General features: G+C 38.5%; 1 protein-coding gene across 1 annotated transcript in view; it reads right to left on the reverse strand.

Moving 5' to 3' along the window:
• KCNMA1 (potassium calcium-activated channel subfamily M alpha 1) overlaps positions 1-13399 on the reverse strand; it is a 518607-nt gene that overhangs the window by 12568 nt on the left and 492640 nt on the right. Inside the window, 2 exon segments of the mRNA XM_082486073.1 lie at positions 8267-8397; positions 11660-11773. Coding sequence (XP_082342199.1) covers positions 8267-8397; positions 11660-11773 — 245 coding nt within the window.

Genomic DNA, 13399 nt, shown 5'->3' on the forward strand with positions numbered 1-13399 from the left:
CTGATTTTTATTAAAGTACAAAAATTTGAATGATTTATGTTTCCTATAATTGGTGTTAGTAGTGATGCAATGACTGCTTTCCTTCTCATTGCCTTCATGTCTAATAATGGGCTTTAGGACATGTAATTGTAAAATTCAGACCACATTTAAAGCTTACACAGGCTAGATTGCCTTTTTACTCTTGTCACCAATTCGTTGGGGAGCTGCCTTTGTGCTGCAAATGTCATTACTTATTACTGTGGCTGGACTCTAGCAGTCTAACCGATGTATTGTACTAAACATCTTATTACGAGACTTGACAGTGTTCAGACATAAGCATGTATCAATTAAACATCTCGAGTTCATCCCAGATAAATGTATGATGAGTTTGGGATCCTGGTGGTCCTTTTAAAAAACTCTAGGGTATAGGGTAAGTGTGGTTTATTAGGGAAGATTTACTCCACACTGACATTTTGCCAGCGTCTGTAGCGTTGCTGGTCTGTCAGGCAAACAATGGGTATTTTAAATATTAATTTAATGCCAGATGAATGACTTTCAAGTTCACTTAAAAGTATACCGGTATAGTTCAGAGATACTCAGTTAAATATCAGCAGTGTAATGTACTGGGCAAAAAATACTGTTGAGCAAAACAAGGAGACACCGTCACTTACAGTGTCACTAATGTCTGCGTTTTCAGAAGCTTTGCAAGTGTGGGAGACATACGAGAAGGAAATGAGCTCACGGTAGGGTGCACGGGATTGACATTACTGGTTTGTGGATTCCATTACTAAATTTGTGACTTTTGTCGAGCTTAGGACTTGGAACAAATGTCTGTAACGCAACCAAGTAAGAACGAATACTGAATTCTCAAACAATGCTTGTTGTCCAAAGATAATACTTTTAAAATGATACTTTTCAATTAAATTCAGTGCTCCACCCATACAAAGTAATTGTGTTTAATACATGGGTAAACTGAGGTACAGGTTGAAATATTTCATCCTGAGATCAAAAAGCAGAACTGGCTTCCTATCCATGTTACTTTGATATGCTTTCCTTGTATAATGAAACTTCACTTTTACTGTTCACTTGAGATGACAGATAAAACAGGAGAAAATGAATTCTATGCGGCAACATTTTTTGCTGTTACACGGAAGTTTTGTAACTTCAGGCTTCTCTGCTTATTTACATAGGCATATCTGCCCTTCACCTGTTGAATACACTGCAATCAGAGGAAGGTATTGGTATTGTTATATATGCCCTAGAGCAAATATTTGCATCTCATCAACTCCAATTATTTTAAATTAGCCCGGTAAGGCACTACATATTTTAAACACAAAGTGTACTGTAAAGAGTTGTCCGACCCTAGCAGGGCTTCAGGAAGATTCAGTTAGGCTAAAATAACAGCTAATCTCACATCAGCTTTTACATATGTGGATGCACTGTGTAACAATTCGAGTGTAATACTCAAACCTTTCTTAACGTATAGAAAAATCAATGTAATCCCTTGCAGGAATGTAAGTCTGGAGTGATTACACGATGTTGAATAGGAATTGCCGTGGTGAGAGAGAAAAGACATTCAGGCATGATTGCTTATTCTCCAGTTACTTCTTCCTTGATGTCCTTGAGGTGAGAATCAGAGTTGCCCTCTTTGGCAACTCTTCCCACTGTGCTAGACTTTTCCAACATGGAAGTACTCAGAATAAAAAAATCAGCATTAAGTTTAGTCTCTTTTCTTAGCCTTTGTTAGCATATACTATATATTACTCAACTAAAATAATTAGCACAGTTCCTTTGCTCCTGCAGTTAGGCAGCAATGCTATGCGACATCGGTTTCATGACATAAAGCCAAATTCTGCCAGACCTGGAGGTTGGAGGCACTGCAATTGTAGAAGCTGGAAAAGCCCTTTCAGTAAAAATGTACTCCAACATATTCTATATGGCACTTTGAGCACACGCCTTCACAAAAGCATACCATTTGCTGCAATAGTATCTTTTCTCATGCCTTCCGAACTCTTTCACTCAGTATTTTTGATCCCTTTTTCTTCTCTAAGTAGTGACATTTAGTATTATTCAAAAATGCAATTCTCGGTTTTACATCTACATATCAATATGGAAGAACATGAAACAGAAGTAAAGCGTATCTTTATTGGTAGATTTATCAAGTCCAGTTTGAGATGAGGCCAACTATAATAAGAAATGTTCACCTGCTCTAAGACTGATGGATGCTGGTTCGTGTAAAATAGCCTGGTTTTATAGACAGATGACTCGCGGTTATTGGTAAAACATGCAAAAGTCTAAAACTGTACTAATAATTTCATTCCTCTTTAGGAGGTATCATTAGACCAGCCTTCACTGGTTTCTAACTCTCTCTCTCTCTCTTTATTCTGTAACTCCAATTATACCAGGATCCAGGATTTAAACACATATACTTTTAGCTCATCTGAATTTTGTACTGTGCAAGTACACAATTACCCCTTATCATAAATTCAGCTGTAGCTCACTCCAGCACGATCTCCTAAGAAATTATACTGTGGCCATATCACTCGTTTTACTACAGATCTCATATCAAACCGCGAAATGAAAGCAGTAGTAAAATAATGTATCAAGTCAGGCACCTGCCACAAATTCATTAATACAAATAAAATAAAATAAAATAAAATACCTCCTCCCCCAGGCCCCAGCGCAATTAAGACATAATGGGCCCGATTCTGACTTCTGTCATGTGCCGGCCAGGAGTAACTCTGGGAGCCATACACTACTATGAAACTGATGCAAATGAGAAAAGAATCAGCTCTATTGTCGACGGAGCAGAATGCTGTCACCAGAGAAAGGCCTCCCACTGCTAGACAAATGTTAAGGCAAAGCTAAGACACTTATTAGCAAAGGAGGCCACATTTATCTTGGAACAATGGCTTGATTTGGGTTTCACACCATGACTGACGTGGATGTCACTGTTTAATCCGATGGATGAGTGCAGCCAAACGATGGGGTTTGGGTTTTTGCCATCAATGAGTGAAAAGATTCCAACTTTCAGGACGGACTGCTCCAGCATTGCAACCGATCAGAAAACGCCCGACCATAAGCAAGAAAGGATGGGTGAACAGGAAGCTGTAACTTGGCACCTTCTGCTAAATAGGGTTGCTTCCTCCTGTGCTAATATATTTAACACTCCTCAGGAGAAACCCGTCCGTCTGCGTTTTCGACTGTCACAAAAATCAGACTCCTCTCACTACCTCTAGCCAGTTTGGAACTGGGGGGCGCTTGAAGGCTGAACTAGCTGATATCCATTTCCTTTGGAATCATAATACACTGAAATTAATTTGAGAGTGATCTTCTACTTGCTCTGTGGGAGGGTACATGGCCTGGATATGCCAGTACTCATAAGGAACCGACCTACACAATGTCTTTGGAAAGGTGCTGCTGCACTTAAAGTAACAAGACACTTTCCAGTGACGGCAGCGAATATCTTTTGTTGGCTGTAAAATCGTAACTGAAGAAATACTTGTTTGCTTCTGCCACTAACTGAACCCCACACTGGACATCTGTAGGACATCGCTATAATCGGCATCCGGCACGAGAATATGAAATAGGCGTAGTCTAAACACAGAAAAAAGGAAATGCATCATAGACACTGAAACTGGGTAAATAGCACGGAAATTCTGACATAGATATCTGAGCTAGCAGTGCCACCTAGCCCGTGCTCCGGAATTGTAGTGCAGCTCTTTCAAACGTTTCGGGGATGCTTTCCTGTTTGTTCAATCATTTTTTAAAGTGTAATTACCAGAGTGCTTATGTTTTGCAGTTAATGCTGTCAAGCCTTTTAAACTAATTGGTCTTTTACAGAAAATTTTACTGAAAATTAGCTCATCTTTTAATAACATTGCTTTAACTTTAATAGCATTTTGCCTTTCATTTATAATTACTCTAAAATTGTCATTTTCCAAGTCATATCTGCCATTTTTTTGTGTTTGCTAGTGGTTTTTTATGGATTTCTTTTAAGAAGACTCCTCCTCCTCCACTGCATGCAGTTTTTCACATCACTTTCAAACAAATATTTTAACTTGTTTTTCTTTTTCAGTTGGAGGAATTCTGTTGAATGAATAATATCTATCCAAACCTGAAGAATGACTGAGCTAAAGTCAGTAACTTATACCAATAACAAAAGGGCCTTTGAGACAGAATCGACAGCAGAAAATAAATAAGAGTGTTTCGCAGTTTGAAAATCTATCGGTTCTCAAAATATTGTCCAAACTTCAAAGAAGTTTGGGACACTTTAGGTTACAAGATGCTGCTTGCTAATCCCCTGAAGAGACTTGCACAAAAACTAGTCATGTGTTTCAAAATGTCTATATCGTAGATTAGAACAGTTTCTTTTCCGTATAAATAAGACTGTGAGGATCCCTGAGGCAGAACTCTTGATTAAGGGATATACCGAAAAGTTATTTTAACTGTTTTAACTATTGTCTTCCATTCTGTGCTTTCGTTTATATGAAGAAAAAGGAGCATTTAGTATTGCAGAACAAAAATCAAGACATAAAGTTTTAGCACAACGAAATAAATTCTAGGATATCGAAAGTTAAATGGTATACCCTGGCTCTGGAGATCTTTGCCTCTAACGGCACCACTCCAACAGTACATCAAGCCTATCGTCAGCGTTATGTATGGGAGGGATGCCAACCTGCCAGAACTTCTGTGGTTCTCATAGCTTCAGCGCCAAAAGGTAATAACAGTCAAGCTTTAGCTCTCAAGTCAAACCTTCGAAGGTACTGCGTGTTGATAAAACTGGTTTCCTTGCACGCATAGGATTTTCTGGAATAACTCTCTCAAGAAGACCCAGAAAAGGAAAAAGTACTTCTCCTCAAAAAATTTGCTTCTCTTAAGCTATCCTATGTCACGTAACTTTTTTATATCTGAAGATAATCTTTTTACAAAACATCCACATTATCTAAGAGATGCTTCCAATCCCATGGTTTTTAGTCCCATTCAATTTGGTGATGAGAATATGCTTCGCTATTCAGGAGCAGCGCCACCTTGAGACTGACACACTACACACATTCTTTCCCTGGGTTTGCATATGCGATGACAAAACAAATATTAATGTATCATTCAAGTCCCTGATGGCAGTAGATGTCTCTTCAAAGACATAATAATGATTAGCTGGCACGATTTAACAATAGCCACTGCCACACTTAAAACATGAACCATGCCTACAGTCTTCACACCGAGGACAATAATGCACTTTAACCAAAGCCTGGAGAGACCACTGTTACCAACTCATCAAGAAGACAATGCAGTTTTTGAGCTCGTTATTGTCTTCTGAGCAACGATCTTCGAACTACCACACTGTGAATCATAGGTTTGTGGAATATATTGCCTTTGCTGCAGAGAACAAACTGCGTGCAGATAGCCTGTAGATAACATTTTGAAAAGTAAACTTCATTAAGCCTTTTAACTTTGAAATCGGAAAATAACAGACCATTTCAAATTTAAATATCTAATACTGTCATCTTATAGGAAATAACACTAAACTAGCAGAACGTAATGATCTTCAGCATTCAGATTTCAATCAGAACGTGACAAGGCATTTTCTAATCTGTGATTCATGAGTAGGGTTTAGTCCACTACTTCTATATTAATAAAATTATATAAGAGAAAACAATAATCTAATACAGATTAATAGTGTTGAATTATTAGTATTCAATAACTGAATACTTTAGCAAATTATTTTAAATATATTTTGTACCTCTTTTTCTAGAAACATACATCTATATGTATGTTTCAAATTACCTGCAGGTCAGAAAGAACACCGTATGGTGGGTATTATTCTACTTTCTAACCTTTCTTACACCTGTTCTATTACAAAACGCCACTACTGGGAAAAGAGATTCATTCTTAATGGAGCAGTTCATGCATTGTACGGTTGCACTGTAGCCCAAATGAGGAATTTGCGTTCCAGAGGTATCAACAGAGATCATAAGTTGGAATTTTTCTATAGAAATTAAGCAATAAAAAGCCCTGAATTACTAAGTGGATCGAACAATGAACTCTATCCTTTTCTCTCAGTGAGCTGGCACAGGCTGGCACAGAGAGAATTATCTCCTTCTTACAGAATTACCGTGCAATTAATAGGATGGAAGCATGACTGCAGATCTCAAAATTTCGTTAGGATTTTGGGTTCAGTTTGCCGGTACTGGCTTGATGTTAGGCACAATAAATAGAAGCTGGTCCCTAAAAACTAGTGTACCCTAGGAAAACAATAGAGATAATATAGTGCAAGTAGATTCATTTGTGTGAGAAACGTTCTTTTCCTTGGAAAGGAAGTGAAAGGAGCATACATCCTTCCCATGAGAACAGGGATAGTAAAGGGAAAACATCTCACACATCTTACACTTTCTGAAGGGTCAGGAAGAATTGTACTTTTCCAACTCTTTACTAGGCCTTTGAGGAATACCAGAGAAAATAATGCTGCCACCGGTCAGCAAAGTGGTGAAAGAAAAGACAGGATGGCGAACAATTCCAACTGACTGAATCCTTGGCTTGTCTTCTTGATTAGTATTTTTTCTAAGTTAGAATTTTCTACTCTTGTTATCACATCTACTTCTCTGGCTTCAGGCTGCACTGGCCCTGACATATAATATGACCACTTAGATGTGAAAATGTTTGAAAAAAAGACTCTGCTGAAAAAGGAATTTGCAGAAACAGAGGGACGTGTTGTCAAAAACTAAAACTTAATAAAAGCTAGTGATAACTTAAAATATTGTGAGGATTATAGGAAGAGTTCCAAGTAAAAATTTCCGAACAGTCATTTCCACGTATTTCTTATTGCCTCGCTACTATCTACACGATACACCTTTGCGCAAGAAAGCAATGGTGTCCACAACATTTCACTCTCTTTTTGTGGTGATGCCAGGGGAAATCAGAAGAATTAACCCTACTTTTTCCAAGATTCTGGAATTGCCCTACTGAACGATTCATTCGGGGATGTTGATTTAGATAACAATGTGAGTAGGTAAACAGCTCTCAGTATAACAATTTGGAGCCTTCATATTAAATTATTCCCATTTATAATGTGAAAATGCTAAATATTTTATACAGAGAGATTTTAATTAGAGAAAGTACAGAGTTTAGGTGTGCTTGCTTAGGCTTTCTGAATTTGTCACATCTGCAAAATATGGCCAAGAACTTTCAAAAAAAGTATTTTCTGAGTTTATTGCAAAGTCCTAGGCTGCATTAGAATAAAATTTTATCAGTGCAGACTGATATTACTCATCTGTGGATGGAACATATGAGGAATATAGCAGGGAATAAAAATATGAACTACAGATACATAAATATGAGATGCGAATAAAATATCAAATAATAAAGAGCACTGTGTTTTTTTCTGAAAAGCAAAAAGCTTCATTCTGCATTTAGGTGAAGGTTAGACTTGGTTCCTTTAAAGAAATCTGTTTGCTGATTTCTACTATTACGCGTGGTTTAGAACAGATGATTCCCAGTACCATGGAACATTATTCCACGGGAAGCTCAGAAAGCATACGCTCTGCTTTTAAAAAGACTATGTCCCTGCTACATCCAGCAGAGCTTAAGGTCCCTCTGAAAGAAGTACAGCTCACACAGAGCAAGGCTGGTCTGAGAACCCAACCAACGTGAAGCAAGGGAGGACGAAAAGGAGTATGACTGAGGCGTTTGCTTCAAAACGGTACTGTGGCTGCAAACCAAAAACCCTAATGTAGACATAACCAAAGGCCACCATCTGTAGTCTCTAGCATGCACTTACGTTTTCATTCACAAGACAAGTCACGTGAAAAAAAGATGACGACCTCTCTTCACACAAGTAGAGTTCACGTGATGCGTACAACGGCTTTTGTATAGTTCTACCAGCGTCCCCCAGCACTCATACTCAGGGCACTGCTCGTGGCTACAGGAAATTAAAAGCTTAAAACACGGTTGATGTTGTCTGACATGAGCGGTGAGCATAGGGACTGACACACCGAATTTGGGTCTGGGTTTCAGAAGGCAGATACAACATTTTTCGGTAAATATTACCATTAAAGCCTGACATGAGACTCTGCCTTTAGAATTGTGGACTAATGGTAGTCCTAGATATCTCAATTGTTTTAAGGTCTCTGTGTCCAACTGAAAAATAACCTAGGTTAGGCTCTGAAATTCTTTTGACAGCTAACAGAAACCTCTCCTCTCCTGATTACCTGTGGAAAAGGGACTCTGCTTTCATACTCTTTCACAATAAGTCTGATGGAAGGGAATGAAAAATGTTTTGTTTGCTTACTGCGCTCATGAGAGAGTCCAGCACGCTGACAGCAAATGCAGTTCCACACGCAAAGGGCTGCGTCAGATACAGTTCTGTGTCTGGATCATCATCATCATCTTGGTCCAAGAACTGAACATTTGAATCATTTACTGAAAATAATAACAATAATAACAAAATCATAAGGTGCTTCTGGGTCACCAGCACGTGACCTTACACATTACACAGTCAGAAAGAAAAAGAAACAGCATATGTCTGGAAACACAGACTTGTGTCTTTGACGTCACTGAAAATGAAATCAAGATGGATGTGAAAATGTGCATTTAAAAATCTGTTGACCATTATCTTGCTTGTAAGAGGTGACTCTTGCTCTTGAGAGGTGACTATCCCTTTGCTGTAAAAGTAGCTTCATGGTACCATCTGCCTGCACTCAAAATGAGATACATGATGCTCCTTTATATATCGAGACAATCTCGGTATCGGTCGGGTACAGTGGCTAAGGCTGTATGCAAGTACAGTGAAACGTTATCACAAGATACCAAGTCAGAACCCCCTTGCAAAGTAAAGGCTGTCCATAAAACTCCGATATAGCCCACAGGCATCTGTTGGATGTGCTGCTGTGATTCTTACTGGAGTGGTGTTAATGCACTTACGGCTCAAAAGAGGATAAACTGTACCTTTAACATGCATCTATCTGAATGAATGAGCAATACTCCAGCTAGTCTCCTGCATCTTTTTTCAAATATTTGTCTCCGTAACTTCACTTCCTTAGCCACAAATTCTATATTAGCCAGGCTGAAAAAGAATCTACATCCGTCTGTTCTAAAGAAAAAGCCCAAATAAAACAATATTTGTCATTTAGACGTTCTCTGGCATTTCATTGTCACAGTTAAGCTCTCTGCCTCCACCTCATTCCACTCAAAATAGTTGTTTCCTTGAGATCAGTGTATCCAGTGGATCATATTTCATGAAATATTTCATTTCCATATTAGTTCTCCTCAGGCATGAAAGCAGACTTCTTAGCTATGCCATTGAAATACCCTTTAAGTTATTAAATGATAAATTAATTTCAGTTCCCATGCAAGGAAGGGAAATTAAAACCTTTTTCGGCTTTTGAAACTGCACACATTGACTATGTGCCTATTCCCCATGTTACACATCTCCTGAGCCAACCCAGTGAGCTCTGAAAACAGCACAAGAGCTGCTCTTAACTTGATCGAGTTTCGGCTCTGGATTTCTTAAGCTAGAAATTCTTCTGCCTGCTATTGGGATCTTCCTTCCTAGATAGGTTCATTTTCCATCCACTCCTTTTCCAACCTGTATATAGTGCTGTGCTCGCCAGGCTTAGCTTACAAAACATGACTAACTGGATAAAGCCTCACAATAGCTGTCTAAAAGAGATGAGAATTGCTCACTGAGAGCCCTGCTGAGCCAGTACTTGGGCATGATGATTCAGTCAGGACCTGAGTTGAAGCAGGATTTAAAACTCCTGCCTTCCCACTCCCTGATGTAACCGTGAAAACTTAACACCTCGGCATTGCAAATGGAGAAGTGTTCTGCCCTGGGAGACAGAAGAATTTCATGCTAGCAAACACCGGTCCACAATACTCCTTTCTTCGTACAAGGGCTATCAATTTATTCTCCAGATTCTTGAGCAAAACAGCATTTGAAAGCCTGACGTATCATTTCAAAACGCACTTTTTGGAGGGCTCGTGCCCTAGTTTAATTTGCCACTTGAGAGTAGGCACTATTGAGAGCGGCATTCTTTTTCCACTTACATCTGGCAGACTAACACCTGACTTTGACACCAGCTTGCTAGCTGTGCGTGGTGGCAGCTTCCAAGGTACTACAAATCTAACGTGAATTCTGCAAGTGCGGTTTGTATCCTCATTATTTTTATCTTCCTGATGCGAGCTAGCACACTAGGATTTCTCCGAATGGTCTCCAGGCTAGGCGAGCTAGGTCTGAATGGTGCTGCACCACAGGAAACGCTCACCAAGCACTGCTCAGACAAGCTGGCGAGAGCTCTCTTTATTGAGAGGGAGCCGTGCAGAAGCTCGGCTGCTTTTTAACAGCTTCAAAACTCGAGCTTCTGAGAAAAGGCCTACTCCCCCAAACAAAAAAAAAAAAAAACAAACAAATAGCTTAAGGGGGAGCACGACGCTGGGCTTTCTTTTCTGCTATCTTTTACTTCTTCTTGGGCTTCCTGCGAGAACTGCTAAGGCATGTCCACCAAACTGACAATAGGCTGAAATAACAAAAAGAGAAAGAGAGAGAGAGAAGGAGAGAAAAATTGGCGGGGGGGGGGGGGGAGGGCCCGGGAGGTGGGGACCCAGGCCAAAGAAAATGAATTGGTGAGAAGGTGCTATGAAAACAGCCAGCAGGTCAGACGAGTGTGATCAAAGGTTTACTGATGCTGCGTGAAAAAAAAAATCATTAAGAAAGGCCAGAACGAGACAGTCAATTTCAACCAGAACCACAAATAAAACACATTCAAAGCAGTGCCATGAGGGTAGCCCCTCTGATACAGCCAGATAAATAAAGAAAAAGCTGATGACAGTAAGAACAACAACAACAGAAAATAAGACAGTGATGTGAAGGAAAAAGGCGCTTCTTACCCAGTTCAGTTATCATTAGAATGTGGGTTCCACTGTTTTTTTCCTGACTGATTGAAACCAAAGGCAGAAGTTTGCCAGGCTTAGCTAATAAGTAAAAGTATTTAGGGGGAAAAGAAAGTACAGAAAGAGAAGAAAGTAAGGGAAAAAGACAGGTAAGGCTCTAAAAAATAAAACTGAAAAGGAAAATAAGAGGACAAAGGACCACAAATCAAGTTTGTATTTGCCATGAAAAAAACAGAACAGCTTCTGCACTTCACATCACACCACTTGACAACATAAATACCCACAGCTAGAGTGGAAATCAGAGCCTGGTTACCTACCATCATCGTATTCTCAGGAGTAAAATGTCTCATACTATTATACAGAGTTTGGTTACACATGATTAAACAGTTCTGGACCATGAAGAAATAAACAAATGGGCTCTTACTATTGATTAAATGCACAGGAAAAGTCTGCTCATACTTAGTAAGTTTTTTTTCTTTCCTAACCTCAGCCCAAAGACCCCTGCTTATTTGTTACACTTTGTAAAAAGCATCTTGTCTGATAGAGTGTTTACTTAAGAAAATGGAGAAAACCCAAAGGAAAGAGAGAAATATATTTCAGTTACTCAAATAAAGTGAAACAACTGTTACTAATCTTTCTTTAGAGAGAGTAATTCAAAACAGTTATCAGAAGAGAAAACATAGCAGTGTAAGATGCGGTACAGGTAATTTTCCTGAGACTGCATAAGAAGGGAAGTTGGAAAAAGACACGGAAAAAGAATGTACATGAAAGGATACATGACAGCTTTTCTTACCTAGCTCTGTTATAATAGGGATGTTGGCTCCTGTTGTAATGGAGGGTTGACGTAGTAGGCCGTGGACTGGACTGTTGTCTGGAGATGACCTATCCATCCCAGGGGGTGTAAAGCCTAAAAGGAAAAAAAAAAAAAAAAGATAGAAAAAAAAAAAAAAAGGAAGTTTACACGTGACAAAGTATTAAAAAAAAAATCCTCACCAACAGGGAATTCCTGATCTCTAATAATTTTTATTTCCAGAAAAGTATGTTAAAAACAATAGTAATTTTTTAAAAAAATGGACTTAATTTTCAACTATTATTTCTAAAAGCATAATCCTTCACAAATATGCAGATCACTTCTACTGTAAGATATTTGGTAGCTAATGGAGAAACTGAAATTTGTTATCGTAGGTAGCCTGCATGCAAAATAGAAAGAGTAATGCTTACTTAAATACAAATAAAAAAATAAAAGACTTCAGTGTTAGAGAGGTTTCATTTTGTCCTATTAGTATTTCAAATAATCCCGAAACAAACGCTTTTCTTTAAACCTCAATTAACATTTTAAAGAATATTGTTTGCAAACACTAATACCACAACAAGGAACAAATTGCTTCCATTAGCAGGTTTTAGGTTTGATCAAGATGCAGGATTTAAAACTTTCTAAATGTTTTCCAGGATCAATACAACCCACACGAAGTGTTTTTTTTTTCTCTTCAGGTGTACCATTCAAAATATGTATTTTTGTGAGTATTACAATTATAGGAATACTGTGATGGATGGGCCCATTCTAACAGAAAAAAAAAGATAGGATGGAAGGAAAAAGACACGGGTTTTCAAGTGGTATGTAAGAGGAATGCTTGAAAAGAAACTAGAAAGAACTTTATACCTTTGAGGATGTAAAGCAAACAAAGGTGGGAAAGGAAACATATTGGCAGGCACTCAAAGAAAAAAAAAGATCTAGACAGCAGCAAGGTTCACCTCTAAAAAAGACTGGTTTTAGCTGGGTTCTCTACACAGTTTGAAGTGGAGTTACTGACACTGAGCATTTTCTAATCCTTTGGGTTTGTTTTGGGTTGGGTTTTTTTTGAAATAAAAAATACACACGCAAAGCCTTTTGAAGTTTGATTGTAAGTACTGAAAAATAGGCAGTTATATGAAAGCCCATGCAACAGTTGGACTGGGAATTCACAGTTGAGGCAAATGCATTCCCTCTCCCTCGTCCATTACAGCTGCGGAAAGCACGGGAATGTTCATTTAATGGCATTATTGCAGAAGTGACAGCGAAGCCAGAGTTTCACTTTAGGATTTCATGTAGACCAACGTCAAGGCTGCATTTTTAAGCAAATATTTGTCTGCTAGGAATAGGACTGAGCCAAGCTCACTTTTAAACACACTTATCTGAGAAAACATTCTTTATTTTTTTTTTTTTTTTTTTTCTTTACATTATGCCCGACTTCTTTGACTTCACACCTGACATTCAGGGACAGACTTTTGATCCTCTGTCATTACTGGTCTGAACTAGTTTTGAATTCTCCATATACTGATTCTAAATTAATCACAGCCAAATTAATTCCTAACGTAACTTCATTATCCTCTTGCAGTATGGAAACTTTCACTGCATTAAATTCATTGATACATTCATCTGCTACTGAATTCAGAAGATGATATGACATTATCCACTATACCTTTCTTCAGTTTGGGGACTAATTTCCAAACCAGGAAATCTCTAAACTAAACTGTAGGTGTTAACACGTGATAC

Source organism: Vanellus vanellus, assembly GCF_965231255.1.
Source record: "Vanellus vanellus genome assembly, chromosome: 7".
NCBI classification, from domain to species: Eukaryota; Metazoa; Chordata; class Aves; order Charadriiformes; family Charadriidae; genus Vanellus; species Vanellus vanellus.